The sequence below is a fragment of the Nycticebus coucang genome, chromosome X, assembly GCF_027406575.1.
Source record: "Nycticebus coucang isolate mNycCou1 chromosome X, mNycCou1.pri, whole genome shotgun sequence".
NCBI classification, from domain to species: domain Eukaryota; kingdom Metazoa; phylum Chordata; class Mammalia; order Primates; family Lorisidae; genus Nycticebus; species Nycticebus coucang.
In genome coordinates this window covers 158190580-158210345 of record NC_069804.1, presented here as the reverse complement: position 1 = coordinate 158210345, position 19766 = coordinate 158190580, and the positions used below count along the sequence as shown (strand labels likewise).

At 37.2% G+C, this 19766-nt stretch overlaps 1 protein-coding gene across 6 annotated transcripts in view; it reads left to right on the top strand.

Annotated features, from left to right (window-relative positions):
* The window catches only part of ENOX2 (ecto-NOX disulfide-thiol exchanger 2), a 333450-nt gene that overhangs the window by 9637 nt on the left and 304047 nt on the right, over positions 1–19766 (top strand). The window contains exon 1 of one of the 6 annotated variants that reach the window (XM_053580562.1): positions 5746–5869. The exons of 4 other annotated variants lie outside the window; for them this stretch is intronic. In XM_053580562.1, coding sequence (XP_053436537.1) covers positions 5848–5869 — 22 coding nt within the window. In that variant the 5' untranslated portion in view covers positions 5746–5847. Of the gene's footprint in view, positions 1–5745; positions 5870–19766 lie in introns of those variants that run through there. One more of the 6 variants, XM_053580559.1, reaches the window with a different exon arrangement.

Here is a 19766-nt window from a genome sequence, read left to right as displayed (position 1 = left end):
AAAGAATTGTACAATGAATAAATATCCAGATACCCACCATTGGAGTCTGTAACAGACATTCTTTTGTATTTGCTTTGTCACTTGTCCATCTATTCATCCTTTTATACATTTTAGATTAAATTGTAAACATCAGAAATATTTTTCTGAATTTTTCAGTATACATATTAACTAGATAAAAAAATTATTCTGTGCTCTGAAATCATTCAGTTACATCTGAATTTGCTGTGTTGCCCAAGCTCTTGTCTACCCGTGTGTCTTAGAACTATATGGCCGTGGGACACATGTCTCTTTGATTAACTTTTGGATGTTCCTCTATTTCACCTGAATGCAGTGCCAGGCACACATTCCACAGATAACACTTGATGCTGATGAGCAGAGACAGCTAGAGCAGGAAAGAAACACAATAAAGCTAGAATAAACTGGGAGAGAAGTGAAGAAAGTAATATATGAGTAGAGAGCCACAGGTGAATGAGAAAGAGACAGATGTCAGGGCTTGAAAAATTGGGGGAAGAACGAAGCTTTAGCCTACCTGGTACTTCCAGCTGCAACTTCCTAGCCCTCTTAAGGACAGATTCCAGGAAACTCTGGACAATTCCTATTCAGCAAAGCACAAGACAAGTTTCTTTGCTACTACTTAGGAAACATCAATTAATATATTCATGTTTATTCAATAATATGTTAATATGCCATAAAATGCAGGTTAGTTTTGAAGAATGTAGGTAGGCCACTGAAAACCTCTTTCAAACTCTATGCTACAGCCAAAGAGCCCTTGAGTTCAGTGAATCCCAGCTTCCTTTTTCTTCATAACCTTTCCCTTTTTGTATTGCTTATGAATACAGGAATATTTCTAATCTGTATTTATTGGGTAGTCATTTTATGCCAAGTACTGTGCTAGATACTATCACTGACACTTTCCGACAACCTCATAAAGTAGGTACTATTTCTTTTCCCATTCGCCACACAGGAAAATTTGAGACACAACCTGTCCATAAGTCAGAATTTAGGAAATTCAGGTCAGTCTGAGTCCAGAACCCAGTGGTCCTAACCATTATACTACACGGTCAGATGTAGTTTTTTTCAAAAAGTCAATCCAGTATAAATGCAAGGAAGTTTACTTTCATTGTGTTGACTCATCATTTGATTTATTCACTAAGCAAGTACAACTGAATCATTGGATCAAGGAGTATGGCTGTAATCATTAAAATGTTGGTGCAGTAGTGGATTCAAATTGCTTAAGTTCAAATTCCAGTTCCATGACTTAACATCACTTAACATTAGTAAGCCTCAGTTTCCTTGCCTTTAAAGTGAGGATAAAAATGCCTATGATATAGCAGTATTGTGAGGACAGATTAAGAAAATTATGTGAAGTATCACACCACATTTGGCACGCAGCAGGTGCTCAGTATATTCTATATTACTGTCATTTCGTCCTTCTTCCTTTTATTGGACCAGGCCACTTACCAGTAGCCCTTACTTTAGGAAAATACACTGTCCTAAAACTTTTTTATTTGTTGAGAGAAATTTTGATAAAGCATTTTAAGTTAACTGAACAAGAACAATTACCAACTCTTATGTGAAGCATATTTCAAAATAAGGAAGAAACAGGAACACTTAGGTGTTCATGGTAGGGTGGTCCATCTATCTGCTTCCTGGAGATCTGGGCCAAATTGTGACTTTGTCTATTTTGTCCCTATACTATATATCGCAATTGGCATAAACTATTAGACCTGGGATATTGGCAATCCCAGCTCGACCATTTCAAGGCAAGCAAGCTGAGGCTAAGAGAATAGAAGTGACTCGACTAAGGTCAAAAGATGGAAAAAAATAAGTAGAAATCAATTCTCCTGACTCCTTATTCAGTGTTCGTTCTGTGTTTCCTTTGTGTTCCCTCAGGAAGGTAAAACCAAGCCTTGATGTGTGCTCTTTGCAGGAGCTTGAACTGATTGGACTCTTAGGGTTTGGTGCAAGCTTGATTGATTCAGAAAACATGAATCTTTGTTCTGGTTCAAATAAATTCACTAGGTTTTATTGCTTTCAAACTGCTAACCTTTGTATTTTGTTTGGAATTTAGCAAATTAGCGTTGTTTCTCCCCATTTAGGTTCACAGTTTTGTTCAAGTTCTCGGTTCTTTGAAATCTTCCAGTGGGATTTTTGTTTTTGACAAAAATACTCAGAATCCAAGGTGCCAAATGACGGGAATTCATTTGAAAAGATCAGTCAGGCTTGGTGACGGCTGCTGAGGAGCTCGGGTGGTTTAGGGAACCATTAGTGCTTACGTTCTGGAGCTTTAAATCAGGATAATGGAAACATTGCAATGGTTTTTGGTATGTGTTTGTTTTCATCAGGATGCTCTGATGCTTTTGTTTCCATTCTGGTTAATCTGGGTTGAAACTGCTGCCTCCCACCTCATTGCCTTCTGGGACACCCTGTCAGTCATGATCTTGATAAGATCCTCATTTTTTTACTGTGGGAAAGAAGCTAACAAAAAATCATCTTCCCTGTCCTTTTCCCTTTATTTTGAATGGCCCTTCTGAGGAACTTGGGGAATATGAATTTCAAGCTTAAATTTGTGGAGGAGTTCAGTTGCAATGCCCAAAGGCAGAACAGCCTGATTCTGAGATACAGCCTTTGTTCCTTTCTTACCAGTGTGGTTTTTAAAGTCTCAGGCAAGCCTCCTTTGCCAAACTTGAAATTGAGCTGATACCTTTCTTAGTGGCCAGCCATGCTGCAAGTAAGTTTGTGGTAGAGGGTTGCACTGATGAGGTCCCTAGAAAGTTGTATCCCACTTGTGCCTGTGCGTGACTTTCTGCCAGAGGAAAGTAAGTTCTGGTGCTAGGGCTGCCATACCTTTTCTGCCAGAGGAAAGTAAGTTCTGGTGCTAGGGCTGCCATACCTTTTCAAGCTCTTGACTATTTACCTAAGCAGTTGAAAGGCTAGGATTGCAGTTGTGGTGGTAAAGGGGCCATTCCTGATACCCCAAAAGGTACGCAGGCTCTTTCTAGAAGGTGAGATTTTTGGATGATCTCAGTAAGAATGTTTTGGATTAGAAAGCTCTAGACCTGGTGGAGTGACCCACACTTATAATCCTAGGGCTCAGGGAGACTCAGGCTGGTGGCTTGCTTGAGCTTAGGAGTTTGAGAACAGTTTGAGCAAGAGCGAGACACCCATCTCTATTAAAAGTAGAAAACCTGAGGCAAGAGGATCACTTGAGCCCAAGAGTTAGAGGTTGCTGTTTTGAGGTTGCTGTGAGCTATCATGATGCCATGGCACGTGGCACCCTCTTCCCAGAGCCACAGAGTGAGATTCTGTCTCAAAAACAAACAAACAAAAAAAAAAACCCCAAAAGCTCTGACTTTAGATCTATTCCCCTTTCCTCTTCCCTTCCTTTCCCTCCCCTTCCCACTCCTCCCCTCCCTTTCCCCCTTGCTTCTTTCCTTTCCCCTTCCCCTTTCCTGTCATCCCTTCTCCTCTCCGTTCTCCTTTCTGCCCTGCCCCCTTTTAATAGCTCCCTTTGGTCCCAGTCACCTAACTCTTTGTGTTTCATATTATATATTTTCCCCATTGATTTAACATGAATTTTGATGCATATTTTACTGGCACTTTCAGTAGTAGCAATGACATTCAAAGGGGCAATTAAGAAAAGTTTTCTTTCTTCTCACAAGCAGTACACTGGGTATTGTTTGAAGACACAGATGGCATTGGAGGGGGCCAAGGGAAGCTGACATCTCATATCTCTGCTATAGCCCCCATCTTTCTTTTGGTCTCTTCAGATTTGGCCCATATGGACAAACATACATTTGGATAACAACCATACAGATGGAAATCAGTACATGTGGGATTTGGCCAAACCAAGGTCCTCAAACATTGCCTGGATCGTTTAGTGCCCCAGGTGTGGCTACCCCCAGACTTCTTGTGCTAAAATTGTGTCCCAGCTTAAGCCAGCTGGTCACTGTGTGTGTGTGTCTGGGTGTGTGTGTGTGTGTGTGTGTGTGTGTATATATATATATATAAATCAAGGCAGCCCAGAGCCTTCTAAAGCGTGACTTTGGATTTTTACTTTGTAGATTTAGATTTAGCTAATCAACTCAAATCCTTCCCCATATCCTGGGCAATGTGGATGTACTAGGCAAATAGAACAATTTAACAAAAGGAGATGTTCATTGTTTAGTAGTTTGCTTTTTAGAAGGGGCATAATACTAGACCATATGAAGAAAAATGGACTGTCTTTCCAGAAAGGAAAGCAGGAACAAGAGGGCTCCAGTCTTTTTAAATAAACTTTTAATGTATTAGTTTAAAATTTTTCTTTTCAAAAAAATATCTCCTCTTTGGAATTTTAAGAGCAAATAGTGATTCCTTCCAATTTTAAAATGTGAAGGAATGAACAATATTTTGTGAAATTATATTGGTCCTTTCTTTTTATTTGCCTTAAGTGATAGAGGTGCCTCATTTCATTTAGGAAAGATTTCTTTCAGGGTATAGTAATAATAATCCCAGACAATTTCATAGCCCTTTACAATTTACAGAAGGGTTTTCATATCCATTACCTCGTTAGCTCTTCACAGCAATCCTGTGAAGCAGTCGGGTTAGGTACTCTTCTTTCTTGTTAATAAAAAAGGGGAACTTAGGCTCAGAGAAGTTAAGTGACTTGTCCAGTGTCACACAGCTAGAAAGTTGTAGATTTGGAAGTCATGCCCTAGTTTCCTGTACCTAGCCCCAGTGCTCCTTCAATTCTATCATGTTTCTTTCCTAGGAGACTATCTCCTTTTTGTTCCTACTCATGATTCATTTTAAAATGAGTCTAAAATGTACTTTAGCAGATGAGTAAAACCAAAGCATGTACAGGTAAAGTGCTTTCTTAAGGTCACCTATCCAGCAGGTCCTGCATATAGCTCTTGGCTTTTTACCTTGATTTTAACTAAATTATTTTTAGGGAGACAGATCTATGGTTTTCAGTGTTAAACATATGCAAAAAAGTTGTGTGATCCCCTGATTATGGGTATGAAAGCTATACTCGGGGAATGGGACTAGGGATGAAAAGTTGGCTTAAAATAATTAGCTTCTTGTCTTCTTGTTAAAAGGTGTCATGTTCAATAGAATTTAATTTCTTTATACTTCCTTTGCTTCCAGCCTTTTCAATATAATTCTTTAGGGAAAATGAACAAATATTCAGTCTGAATGTTGATTTCTCATGAACAAGGGTAGTTGGAGGAAAGGGAAAGCAGAGGGGTGACTTTACATGTCCTATAAGAGTGGGCAAGGGTTATTTTGTTTGGAGCTACAAGCTAAGATTTCTTCTAAGGCATGCAAATCGTAAAGTTCTGATTTGTCAACTGCATGCTGTTTCTTTAGGCACTGATGTATGAAATCCCGAACGAATTCTCCAATGAACATACTGCTAATTGCTTCTCCACCTGCTCTCCAACCTCCTCCACCCCACCCCCTCCACTCCCAATTCAGCCTATAAGTGTCCGTCATTGGAGATGGATGGTGACACATGCAGTAATAGCAATTCATAAAAGCCAGTTCCAGCCCTTGTCTTCAAGGCTCCTGGATTTTCCACTGCCTGCTTTTGTGTAAGTGAAGTGGATGGAAGTGCTACTGGCATCAGAATCCACCTCCCTATGCTTCGTTGCTAAAGCTCAGTTGCTCGGCTGGAGCTGAGCTAAACAGAAGCATCAGATCTGAGCTGAATCGTGGCTTTTTTTTCCTCAGTGGGGGGGTGGGTTAGGGATAGTGTGTAGTCGGGGTTTGGGTGCTTTGGCTTTTCTTTCTGTGAAGAGAAGAGGGTAAAGAGAGAATAACTCACAATAGGATACAACGTGAAACAGTTCCCCGAAGAGTGTCACGATGTTCCTGGTACAATATACAGGTATAGTATGTTTTATTTTCTCTGAAATTTCTCTTTTGTTTCAAAGTGCATTTCTCTTTCTTATTTTGCCTTCAGTTCAACTGTACTGAAGGGACAAATAAGGTTCTAATGAGCTAAATAAAATAGCCGCATAAAACATGCCTCTTCCAGCTATAATGTTTGTAGCAGATTGCTGTGTAAAATCTGGGTTTTCTGTTAAATTGGTAGTCCCGATCCCTTAATTGTGCACGCTTCTCTGCTGTATTCTTGTATTGAATTTCCAAAGTCTGATGTCTGCAACTGGTAGTATGTGATATAGCCTAGAGTATTTGCACAGAAGACACAGTGCTTTGGAAGTGAAAAGAAATTTCTAAATACTTAGTATGTTATGTTTCTTTTGAGTTTATTAAGTCCTGTATTTGTTAATTGGTTTATAGATTTGGGATATAGTTAAGAGTAAGGAAAGTTCAAATAGAAAGCATTCTGGAACACATCTGTTTGATAAATTTATTTATATTTCATTATTGAACTTAGATTGATGAACATTATATATTATTGTTTTTTGTTTATTCTCCTGATAGAAAAAAAAAGTGCTGGGAACAGCAAGGCTAAAAATACCAGCCCCAAACCATCTGTATTGTAAAATATCATTGGATCCAAAGTGTTTCTTAAGTTTTCAGAAACATATTGGTCCATAATAATGAACAACTTGAAGACTCTGATTAGGTATTGGTGAATGTTGTTTGAAAGGCTTCTTATACAATAGTTAGAAAGAACCCTTGCAAATGAAAAAAAAAAAAAAAAAGCCCGAGAAAGTTTCACTTTCTTGTTGAACAGAACAGAAGCTTAGTTCCTATAACCACATGTTTTGACAAGTTTGAATATCATTTATTGTCAAGGACTTTCATCTTCATTCTTGCTTTATTATTCTTAAAATATTGTGCTCCTGTGCTTAAGAGCTAAAAGATCATGTTCTGTTTTGATGCGTGGTTTGACAGTTGATTTCGCTCCTCATTAATTGGACAGCATGCAGATGATGTGGAGAAGTGAGTGAGTGACAATATTTCAAGGTTACGTTGAAGAGCATACAGTGAACCTTAGTGCCTGGACCAACAGCTGCTGAATTGAATTGTCTGCAATTAAAGCAACAGCAGGTTTGTGTAGTCTCCCTGCAGCCCATTTATTTGAATTTATAGCTTCAGTTTCTTCTTTGGGTATCGGTTGATTTGTTTTGCTAAGTGTTGGAAAGTTGTGCTTGCTGGATGTTTTCTGTATTCTCCAATGCATGCTTGATTCGAGAAGAGCCATTTCTGTACATTTTAATGTGAGAAGTTGTTGAGGTTTTTCTCTTCTAGTTAAAACCAGAGGCTACCTCATTTTCCCCACTACAAAGTTAAATAGATAAATTGGCATGGAAATTATGGCTTTGTTTAATAAATAGAGGTTTCTCATGGACCAGTGTTACTGGTTTAAGTTTCTGGCAGTGAAAAATGCTAGATTTTGTTATGCTACTGGAATTTACTATATCTGGGAAGAACTTCTAATAAAAATGTTTGCATTAAAAAAAGGTAACATTGTCTCTTTGCTGTCTCTCGATTCCATAATGAACCAATAAATAATATCAAATTTAAGTAGGTGACTTTTATGACTAAATTTTATTTGTATGCTAATAGTGGATACATATTTAGTTCCTTAATAGTTTTATTCTATTAAAAATGGTTTTACCCTACTAAAAATTATAATTGCAGTATAGTTGTTGGTTATTGAATCATAGTGGATATGGTAAAAAAAACATTTATACACTATACTACATATAGTGATTTAACATATACTTTTTTAGTTCATTCTTATAACAACCTTGTATGAGGTCGGTGATGATGCTATGTATGATCTCCATTTTACAGGTAAGAAAACTGAGACTCAGAGGATAAGTAGCTGGCCTGACACATGTATAAATATTCTTAGTGATCCTCTTAAGTAAGCTGGTGCAAGCTGGCTCCAGAACACCACTTCCCGGTGTATACTAACCCTTATACTTCTATCCATAAGACCTGCCCTTTATGGTCAGTCTAATCTAATGGTGTGAGATTAGATATATCTCACACCACATATCTAATAAGTGGCAGAGCCTAAACTTCTAGGTTATATTATCTGATTCAAGAATTTGTTCTTTTTCCTTCCCTTGAACTAGGCTGCCTCTCAGTTGATGGATCCAGGGTAAATTTGATTTATGCTATTAGTTAAGAAGACTAAATTCAATCATTCATTTGGAAAAAAATGTATTCTTTGATAGGATTCTAGAGATTTTTTCAAAACTATTTTTAATTCAACATTTATTTTAATATGTGATTTCCAGATTAATTTTACAGATGTATAATTATAATTAATGTTTTCCTTAATTTATTTATCAATGTGAATGAAAGTAGAGCCTTGTGATATTTTGGGGAAGCAAAATGTTATCCAAATCCAAAAGGCTAATGTGGAATAAGCTAGTTTATTTTTAATATTCTTCTCAATAAATTTATAAGATTATTTTCATGAAAATATGTGTATTTTTAGGTATACTAGCCGTGGATGTGAAGTGCTGTATGTTTTTAAGATTATTTTGTTCAAATCAACATAAAAAATATATAGCTAACTCAGTTTCACACTTTTCTTTCTGTTTATCTCTCTATCTAGTAGATAGCCTTCCCATCCTTTTAAATTCCCAAATGGTTCTTCAATTTTAAATTCCTTAGGTTTAAGGAAGAAAAATACTTTCTTTCCCATTGAAAAAGGGAATACTATTTAAAGCTACATTATCAATTCAGCAAATGGACTCAGATAGTTTAGTAGCTTATACTAGCTTTCTGGTAAAACTTTCTTTAAAAGCCTCCGGGAAACATCTTGAAGGATCATTTTTAGATCTGAATTTATTAGAAACTATCCTGAGTACTGGAGAAATGACTGGATGTTAATGCTATGGACAATTCTTCACTGTTTTACGATGAATATTTGAGAAGGTTGTCAAGAAAATGAGCTAGAGATAGAGCAAGTATTGTTATAACCTGTTTATGAGACTTTTGGAAAGATAGTAATGAACATATTATCACAGATACCATGTAATTGTAATTTATCCTTATCTAAGATGGTATCTTTATGTGTTAACATGTCTTAAAGAAGAGCTATCCTAGTATTATTTCCTTCTGGCAAAAAGAAAAGAGGATGATATAAAGTCCTTTCATCATTCTTTAACCTTAAATGGATTTGACACTTAAAAAAATATAGGCAGGACCTTGGGGGAATACATCAGGATTAATAGTAAGGCGAACTGGGCACAGTAGGCATGTGATTGGAAGTTCCATATTAAACTTGGTTTCAGGTAACAAATTTCCTGTGTAGTTGGAAGCGCTGGCTAACACCTCTTACTCTGTTCCTTTTTCTGGGAACAAGCACTCTGAATATAAATGAAAAAGACCTTACTGGGGCTTTTATAAGAAATTGACATTTTCTGATTGGCTAAAGAAAGTAGTCTGCAAAATAATCATTTTTTCACTGTCCTGTTTGAGGCTCAGAGAAATTAGAGAGGGGTAGATTTCTAGGTTCTCGTTGTTCAGGGAACTGAAGTTGAATTGTCTGATGGATTTTTCTCTTCAGTAAACCTGCGAATCTGTTTTGTGGGAGTGAAAGGCAGGTCTTATGGATAGGAATATAAGGGTTGGTATTAGTATACAACATAAGGGTTGGTATTAGTATACAGTGGTGTTCTGGAGCCAGCTTGCACCAGCTTACTTAAGAGGATCACTAAGAATATTTATAAAATTGAAAATTTATTCTTACTTTCCTTTTCCCAAAAATGACTTACTATGTTCATTATGAATAATACAGTAATTAAAGCATGCTATCTATGCAGGACAGTATACTGCAGATGCTCCTTGGGCTGATAAACTATATAGATTCATTGAGCATAATACAGTGAAGTGTGTGTTCTCCACCCACATGTACACATCAATAATAAGAAGAGCTAACATTTATTGAATGCTTACTCTGTGCCAGGCTATGTTATAAATGCCATCTATGTGTGTGTGTGTGTGTGTGTGTGTGTATACATGAATATATATATATATATATATATATATTTAATCATCTTAACAGCACTCCCATGAAGAAGGTAGTATTATTTTCATTTAAAGGTTAGAAAAACTGAGACACAGAGTTTAAGTTACCTGCCTACCGACAGGTAACATGACACAATTGCCGAGCAGCGTAATCAGTATTCAATCACAGGAAATTTGTCTTCAGAACTCTTGCTCTTAACCACTATGGAATACGCTGTCTTTAAGGGTACTTCATTGAAGAAGCTGTTTGCCCACCTGTGTGTTACCCAGAGCAGATATCAAAAGACCTAAACAGTTTAGAGCTGAGTGCTCACCAGTCTGCTAGAAATTTTTGCTTTTTTCTGACCTCCATTTCTGATATTCTCTACCAACAGAGTCAGGGTAGAGCATTGAATCCCCAGCATTTTCTAAACATTGCCACTACTCATGTTCTTTTTCTTTTTTTTTTTTATATTTTAAGCTTTGTTTTAAAAATCTTTCATATTCTTTTGCCTCTCTCTATTCTCAGCTTTTTGCAAAAAGAAACATTGCCAACCACAGTGTAATTTTTCTTCCATGCAGCTAAATGACCAATCATAGCACATCATCTCTGCATCTACTCTTTCCCTGTGCCATTTTGTGCCTAACTATTAGAATGTTCTTCCTAAATACAGATCTTATTCTGTCATTCTCCTCAAAAGTCTTCTAAGGGACTTTGGTTTTTTTTCAAATAGGCATTAAGGCTCATCCATGGTTTTGTTCCAACCACCCAGAATGCCTTTCATCACAACCTTATCTCCGCTACTCAACCCTCTCAACACCCTATTTTCCTGCCACTCCAGGCCACTTCTGGGTCATCAGGTATACCTCAAATTTTCAAGCTCATTTTTCTTTCCCTATACTGTTCTCTACATTTAAATTGCCACCCTTTCACATCTCCAAAAGCCCTAGAGCTACTCAGTAATTGAGGTTGCACTCAAATCACACCTGCTACTGTATTTAATACTTATTTTCAGTCTGTCTTCCTCCACTAGACTCAGTTCTTGAAGTCACAACCATATTTTACTCATCTCTTAACACATAGCCTTGTGCCTTACACATAGTTAGTACTCACATACAATATTCAGGCCTTCAGCAGCTGCACCACCAGAGGTTTTTCTCTTCTCCTGCTAGCCTAAGGACTAGACCTGTTCCAAAGTCTGAGAGTTCCTGTAGTCAAATGGCTAGATCACTTCTGCTTTGCATAGATAACTCTGGAATATTCTGTTCAAAAGATTTGTTTCTGGTACAATTTTCTTCTTGATTTTTCTTCTCGATACTCATTCTTGCCCAGATCTACCATATTTTGAAAGCTCCTTCTTTTGTATTTGTGAAACACTTTACCTTTTTGTGGAGAGATAAGGGCTTGCCTATATGAATACTTACATATTCAAGAAAATTAATCAGTCTATGTAAAGTGATAATTGGAAATTTTGATGCATAATCAAAGTGTTTCTCAAAATGTGGTTTAGGAACTACTCATGGCAGTATTACCTAGTACATATTTTTTTTTTTTTTTTTTGTAGAGACAGAGTCTCACTGTACCACCCTCGGTAGAGTGCCGTGGCGTCACCTGGCTCACAGCAACCTCTAACTCTTGGGCTTACGCGATTCTCTTGCCTCAGCCTCCCGAGTAGCTGGGACTACAGGCGCCTGCCACAATGCCCAGCTAATTTTTTGTTGCAGTTTGGCTGGGGCTGGATTTGAACCCGCCACCCTCGGCATATGGGGCCGGCGCCCTACTCACTGAGCCACAGGCGCCACCCAGTACATATGTTTAAAATGAAGATTTCTCCATCCCAGACCTATCTGAGTGATCTGTATTTAGCAAACTCCACAGATGATTCTTCAGTATGTCTGACTTTTGAGAATCACTGTTCAAAGTCAAGGATAAGGTGTTAAATCCTGATGTATATTCTCTATGGAATATATATAATATATAATATTTATATATTAATTACATTGTGGAAAAACTAATTAAAATGGTTTGAATTTTTTGTTACAATTCTGAAAATCTTTCTGTCCGAGTATCTAATCCATATGATGATGAAATATTCTATATCTTCATGAAATATTCTATATCTTCACTGCCCAACACAGTAGCCACTAGCCACATATGGCTATTGAGCATTGAAGTGTGGGTACTACAGCTGGGGAAGTGAATTTTTAATGTTATTTAAGTTTAATTATTAGTGAATGCAGAATATGATTGTCTTAACACAATAACTAAGAAAATGCCAGAAATGTTATGTTAACCAGTGTGATGAAAATGTGTCGAACTGTTTATAAAACCAGTGCATGGTGCCCCATGATTGCATTAATGTACACAGCTATGATCTAATATTAATAAAAAAATAAAATTAATCCTCACATCAAAAAAAAATTAAGATTTAAACAATTACATGTAGCTATTGGATGTAGTTTTGGAAGTACTGCTGAAAAAGTTTGGCTATCCAGAAAGAGTACTTCTCTTAAGAGTCTAGATGGCCACAGTGATAATTATTTGGACAGGAAATCAAACTGGAATGTTGTTTCCTTTGACGTATAGGATTTTGCAATTCTTTTAAATTTCTTATGGATAGTTTAAGTTTTAAAAGTGGTTTAAAGTGATTTATCCACAGAAGTGATTTAGCAAATTATGATCCCAATTAAATTTAAATGAAATCTACACTCCGCATTTCTCATCAGTAGTATTTTTCTCATCACATTGGCTTGCTGTTGAGAGATGGCTATTAAGTCTTGATTTTTTAGTTAGGGACAAAAAGGTTGAGTTAATCAAAACAAAGAGCTCCTCCCTTTAATGTTTACATCACAAATACTTTTATACATTTTAGTTTTCATAGATCTTTTCACTATTCTCTTTTGTATTTTTCAGCTCCTTGGCCACTCATTACTCACTATTTTTCAGCTTCCATTTTTGTACTCTAACAAATCTTCCTCCAACCAGTAGTATATCCCTTTCAGTGTGATTTCATTATTTAAAATAACATTAACACTTTGGAAGAATATGATCAGAAGTAGATTGTAGTCTCTACATAAAGAGACATAAATCTAGGTCCTTTTATGTTTTATCATTGTAGAGAGTTCATCATGTGTATTACTTGTACTTGGTGGCTAAAAAGAACCCAGCGTCAGAATATGTAGTATTGGGAGAAAAAAACACATGAGTAGAGTAATGTACTTGACTATTGTTATCTATGGAAACTACATGGTAAATAATTATGCCTGCTTGACCTGCTCTCTGTTGCCTAGATCCTAGTTCTTTGTGTTCTTTTCAATTGCTAAAATTTTTAGCACATCCTGAAAAATTCTCCTCTGTCCCTTTTCTTTCTTTACTTCCTCTGGCTCTGCTTTCTGTTTTCAAAGGACAGCAGACCACCACCACCCCGTTTTGTACCATTCAGACTCACTCCCAGAATCAATTGTTGTATCCAGACTCACTGAACTGCCTAAAGGAGTTCAAAACCAGTGTTTTAAAGTGCCACTCACCCTGGAGCACTCTGCAAATAGGTTCTTTTGTTTTGAGGACCAAAGAGATAGTACCACATCTACTGTTTTTGAGAAGTACCTAAAGACAAAACCAATTTGGATCTAAAGGAAATTTTTAAACTCTTGCCTCTCCCTTCCCCCAGACTACATTTACAATTTTTAGTGACACTTTTCCTTTGTCTAGAAAGGCAGACGTTTCTACTTTTAATGAAAAAGTTCATTCTGATCAGGACTCTTTATAATTGAAACCAGAGTGGAGATGAAAGGAAATATGTTTTAAAGGTATACTGTAGGCTATTTACATAAATTATTTCATTTAATCCTTAGTAGCACTCTCAGTAAATGTTAGTTATTCTTCTTTCCCAAGGCTGTATATACTACTAACTTGTCTACAGCTCTCCCTCCCGACTCCAAAGCCTGCATTCCTGTTGCTTTTTATTATAACTTATACATGTAATTGTGAATGGTTGCCTTCTCTCTCTCCCACCCTCCTTCCTTCCCTCCCTGTGATTATACGTGTGGGAAGGAGAGGAAGGGAAAAATATGGAAAGAGAGATGTTATTAGTACTAGAGTGTTCCCTCACAAAAATCCCAGATTAGTATAAAGTGGGAGAGTGTAAACACTCCCTGTGTTAACAGTCTACCGACAGCAATTGGGACTATGTTCAATTAGAGCTTCTGACTAAGAGATTGTTAAAAAAAATAAAACTTTTTTAGATTCTTTATACATTCTACTTATTGCCACTCCCATCCCCTGCAGCCTCACAGACTGCTGACTCTTACTGCCAAATGTGGTTGGCATTTTCCCAAACCCTGCCCTTAGGCTTGGAGGTAGGACAGGAACTGCAAAGAGCCACAACCCTCTTACACTCTGCTGAGTCATGAAAATTTTCCCAGCTTCTTCAGTGGAAGGTGTACAAACTGAATTCACCTCAGTTTGTCATAAGGAATGTGAAGAACATAAAATAATTGAGTGATAGTCCATAGTTAATAAAAATGACAATAATCTGCACATAAGTCATACTGTTCTGGAAAACTTTGGGGTGGCATATTACATTTTATCTCAGTTATAAATATCAAACAAATAGATGTAAAACAGACATGGTCATCAAAAGTAAATTTGATTCATGCTTTTAAACATCTACAGGTGACATAGGATAGTAAACTATATTCAGGGTATGCAACATGATATAGCATTTTAAAAGCCAGTGTGATTCTCAGTAAGTGTCATAGATATGGACAAATAACTTAAAGCAAAGTAGTGAGAATCCCTTTTTAATTGGTAATAAGGCTCTGCCCAAGTTTCCATTCTCTGGAATTGAGGTGCTTGAAATGGAAAAGAGCAATTGAAATGCTTAAGGGACCTAAGGATAGTGGTTTATGAGGGTGTGACACAAAGTAAATACAATAAAGACAGCTTGAGTAGTTGGTGAATATTGGCGCTCACGGCTATTTTGAGTAGTGTAAGCAATAAAGAGCACAATCTGGCAGAAAAAGGGATAAGCACAGGCAGAAATATGACCATTGGAGAAATGAGCCTGGGATTCCAGAACTATTCTCACCTTCTCAAGTAGTATTCCCTCAGTGCCCTACCCATAGGCCTTGTGAGACTTTTAACAAGAGGAGAAAGAAATAGGTCTGAGAAGAAATGGTCTGAAGGAATTAAAGTGAAAAGGACCTAATTATTTTGTCAAATATGTACAGCTACTTAAAATAAAAAGAACCCCCACCCAATAGCAAACTCTACTGAACATTTCTTTTGTTGGCCTCACATCAAGGTCAGATAAAGCACAAGCTGTGTAGAAGCAGCTCACTCTAACATGGAATATGATCTAAGGCAATGCCCTTCTTGGACCTTCTCCATAGGGATTTATTACTGGAAGTAACAGAAGGGCTATGTTAGAACATTAGAACACAGTTCCAAGGCATGAACCCTGAGGTTGGGATTTAGAGTAAGGCTCTGGTGTACTAGCTAGACAATGAGTAAAATTTCATTACAGATGTTTTCCATTGGAGATTTTTGATACAGGTTTTTTTGTGTGTGCTTAAGATGTCCGGGAGCCAGAATAAGTCAGTCAGCACTACGTAGCACCTAGTATACATGTTGCCTGTACTTGACCAATCAAGTGAGGGAGGTAGTTGAAGCTATTTAGCTAGTTCTAATCCCCAGGGAACTATTGGTAAGCGCCCCTCACAGGATATTAAATTACCCCTTTCTTTTGTGAAACATGTAATGGATAAGTAGCTTTTCTTATATTATCTGCACTTCTTTCTTTTCAGTATAAAATCATTCCCAATAGTTTTAAAGTGTAAAATGGAGTACAGGACTGTTACCCTATGAGGTTTTAAATCTGTATCAAAATGGACCACTTGCCAAATGCTTTCCCTTTATGAGCCCAAGTTAAAGTTATTGACAGAAAGGAAAGCATTGCAGAATAGAGTGCCAATTTCTTATGGCATTTGTGAACTTAAGCCAAAATATTTGGAACCTGTAGCCAAATGGTAGATTCTGGAAATTTGGGAGCAACTTGTAAAAATCAACAGCCTGCATATTCTATACGTAGTGAAAGGACAGAAGGGGGAGGAAAGAGATCAAAGATAGAGTCCAGAATGATTTCTATTCATCATTAGCAGTATTAAGTACAATGTAGTATGTTGTTCTTAGTAACATTTTTGAAGTACTGCCCTTATAGCAGCAGATTTTAAAACAGGAGTCTGTAGATGGGCTCATTTCTAAATGACTCAGCCACAGATATAAACATTAGAAATGGCCTTAACCATGGCATCAAGTTTTATTATTTCAGAGGAAATCACAATTGGGACTTGTCACCCTAGTGGGAATATATAAGTAATCCTTTATTCCTAGCGAATGAGGAAATGATTAAGAATGAAAAACAGGTTTACAGATGAAGGTTCAGAAGGGCTTCGTAATATATGCATTTTAATAGAATTTTAGGGTTATAAAAAACCATAAATGTGGTCAAGTCAGGTCCACCTACCTCCTTCCATACATAATCTGTTACTTGTATCCACTTAATTCTCAAGTGGTCAATTACGTTTATACTTAGATGTTTGCAACAATTTGGTACCCTCCACTATGAAATAGGACGTTTGATATTTGAATATCTTTATTTATTGAATATATTTAAATATCTTTATTTATTGAATGTTTGCACAAATGAGCCAAGATCTTTCTTCCTTCAGCTTCTATCCATTGCTTCAAGTATAGTACCATCCACACAAAGTACAACATGAATTGAGGTCTCTGGAGTTGTATAGTGTGGTGGCTCTGATTCTGCTTACTCCTTGGAGCTATAGCAAGCAACTTCACCCTGCTTCTTTTTGATAGCCCATAGAAATGTTGGGAAACAGTTACAATATGCTCCCCGAGTGACAGATGGTTTTTATTTTATTGGGGTATGATTTATATGACATACAATTCACCTGTTTAAATATATAATTCAGTGATCTTTAGTATAGTCACAGAGTTATGCAACCATCATTGAAATTACAATTTTAGAACATTTTTTACTCCCTTCCCCATAAGTAAACCTAGATCCCCTTAGCCATTACCTCACAATCGCCTACACACATATACCCCAGTGCTAGGCAACTACTAATCTATCCTCTATAGATTTGCCTGTTCTGCACATTCCATACGAATGGAATCATAAACTATATGGCATTTTTCATCTGGCCTCTTTGACTTAGTATAATGATTTCATAGTTAATCTGTGTTGAAGTGAATCAGTATTTCATTTCTTTTTATGGCTAGGTAATATTACATTGTATGGGCATGCCACAGTTGTTTATCTATTCAATATTGATGGGGATTTGGGTTGTTTCCACTTTTTTTGGCTATTGTGAATAATGCTGCTATAGTATTCTTGTGTAAGATTTTATGTGGATATATGTGTTAATTTCTCTTAGGAACATACCTAAGAGTTTATGCCTGGGTCATATCATAGCTCTATGTTTAACTTTTTGAGGGTGCATCAAAATTGTTTTCCAAAGTAGCTGAACAATTTTATAGTCCCAGTGGAAATGAATAAGAGTTCTAGTTTTTCCATAAGCTTGTCAATACACTGTTGTCTGCCTTTTTTATTTTAGCCATCCTAATGGGTGTGAAGTGGTATTTTGTTGTGGTTTTATAAATATGTTCTGCCATACCATAGGATGTCTTTCCACTTTCATGATTATATCATATGCAGTAGAACATTTCTAATTTTGATAAAAGCCAGTTATCTATTTTTGTTTTCTTCTTCGGCTTGTGTTTTGGTATCATATATATATTAAAAAAAAAAAAAAAAAAAACATTGCTTAAGTCAAAGTCATGAAGATTTACTCCTATCTTTTCTTTTCTTTTTTTGTAGAGACACAGTCTCACTTTATGGCCCTCGGTAGAGTGCTGTGGCCTCACACAGCTCACAGCAACCTCCAACTCCTGGGCTTAAGCGATTCTCTTGCCTCAGCCTCCCAAGTAGCTGGGACTACAGGTGCCCGCCACAACGCCCAGCTATTCTTTTCTTTTTATAATATTTCATCCATGATTTTTTTATTTCATGTTAATGTGAGGGTACAAACAACTAGGTTATACCATTTGCATTTGTTAGGTAGAGCTACCCTCTTGTAGTTTATTCCTGCACCCAAGAGGTGTACCATATACCCTTACGTTGTACCCATTAAGTGGGAGCATACCTGTAGCAGCCAGTATAGCCTATGACTAGGAGGGATGAGAGTTATAAGAAATACCTGTATAGCTCAATGGAACATCTTAGTGAAAAGGGCATGGAGAGAGGGATTTAGCTCTCCTAACAAGCATGAGAGCTCGCGAGATGAGAGCAGTGGTGAATTGGCAGTCTCTACACCTGTGGGGTTGAGAGGCACAAGATCTGCCTTATATTAGGCTGGAGAAGGCAGTCGGGAGTGTGCACATTCTATCACGGACTCGCTTATTCTAACTCTGTCTCCTCTTCTGCCTACAGAATGCCAGCATGGCATCTCTCTGCTGAAGATTACCAAGCTCTGCTAAAGACTAAGATCTATCTATTCTAAGACTGCTTTACTCTCTCTAAGACTCTCTCTCCAGCTAAAGCAGATAGCCCTCAGGCACCTAACAGACCTGAGCAAGGTAACTTAGCAGTCTGCGTCCGGAACCTAGTTAAGCTGGGCTCAAGACCTGGCCAGTCTTGGGCCCTGACAAGTGGTGTCAGAAGTGAGGTGTGACACATACCAATCCCTTCCCTTTCTTCCCTCTCCCCACTTTCTTATTTCTCCTCTCCCTGACATATATTTTCTTACAAGTTTTTTAAAAATTTAGCTCTTATGGCATGGATGTGGAGAGAAGGGAACACTTTGACACTGCTAGTGAGACTGCAAACTAATACAACCTTTTTGGAAGGAAGTATGGAGAACTCTCAAAGAACTCAAGATAGACCTTCCATTTGATCCTGAAATCCCATTACTAGGCATCTACGCAGAAGAAAAAAAAAAATCCTTTTACCATAAGGACACTTGCACTAGACTGTTTATCACAGCTCAATTTGTAATCACCAAAATGTGCAAACAGTCTAGATGCCCACCAACCAGGAATGGATTAACAAACTGTGGTATATATATATATATATATATATATATATATACACACACACACACATATACATACCATGGAATACTATTCAGCCATTAAAAAAGGTAGAGACTTTACATCTTTTTTATTAATCTGGATGGAAGTGGAACACATTCTTCTTAGTAAAGTATCACAAGAATGGAGAAACATGAATCCTATGTACCCAATTCTGATATGAGGACAATTAATGGTAGGAGGGTGGGGGAAGGGGAGAGCAGAGAAGGAAGGAGGGAGGGGATGGGGGGTCACAGTGTGTGACACACCTTTTGGGGGCAGGACATAATTATAAGAGGGACTTTACTTAACATATGCAATCATGTAACCTGATTCTTTGTACCCTCAATGAATCTCCCCCCCCCCAAATTTAGCTCTTACATGTAGGTATGTGATCTATTTTTAGTTAATTGTGGTGTATGATGTGAGGTAGGGGTCCAACTTCCTTATCTATGTGGCTATCCAATTGTCTCAGCATCATTTATTGAAGACTATTTTTCCTCCACTGCATGGTCTTGGCATCCTTGTCAAAAATCAATTGAAGGTAAACATGAGTGTTTATTTCTGAATACTCAATTCTGTTCTATGGATCTATATTCCTACTCTTACCACATTATCTTAATTACTGTCAGTTTGTAGTAATTTTGAAATCAGGAAGTGAGAGTCCTTCAATTTTGTTCTTTTTCAAGAT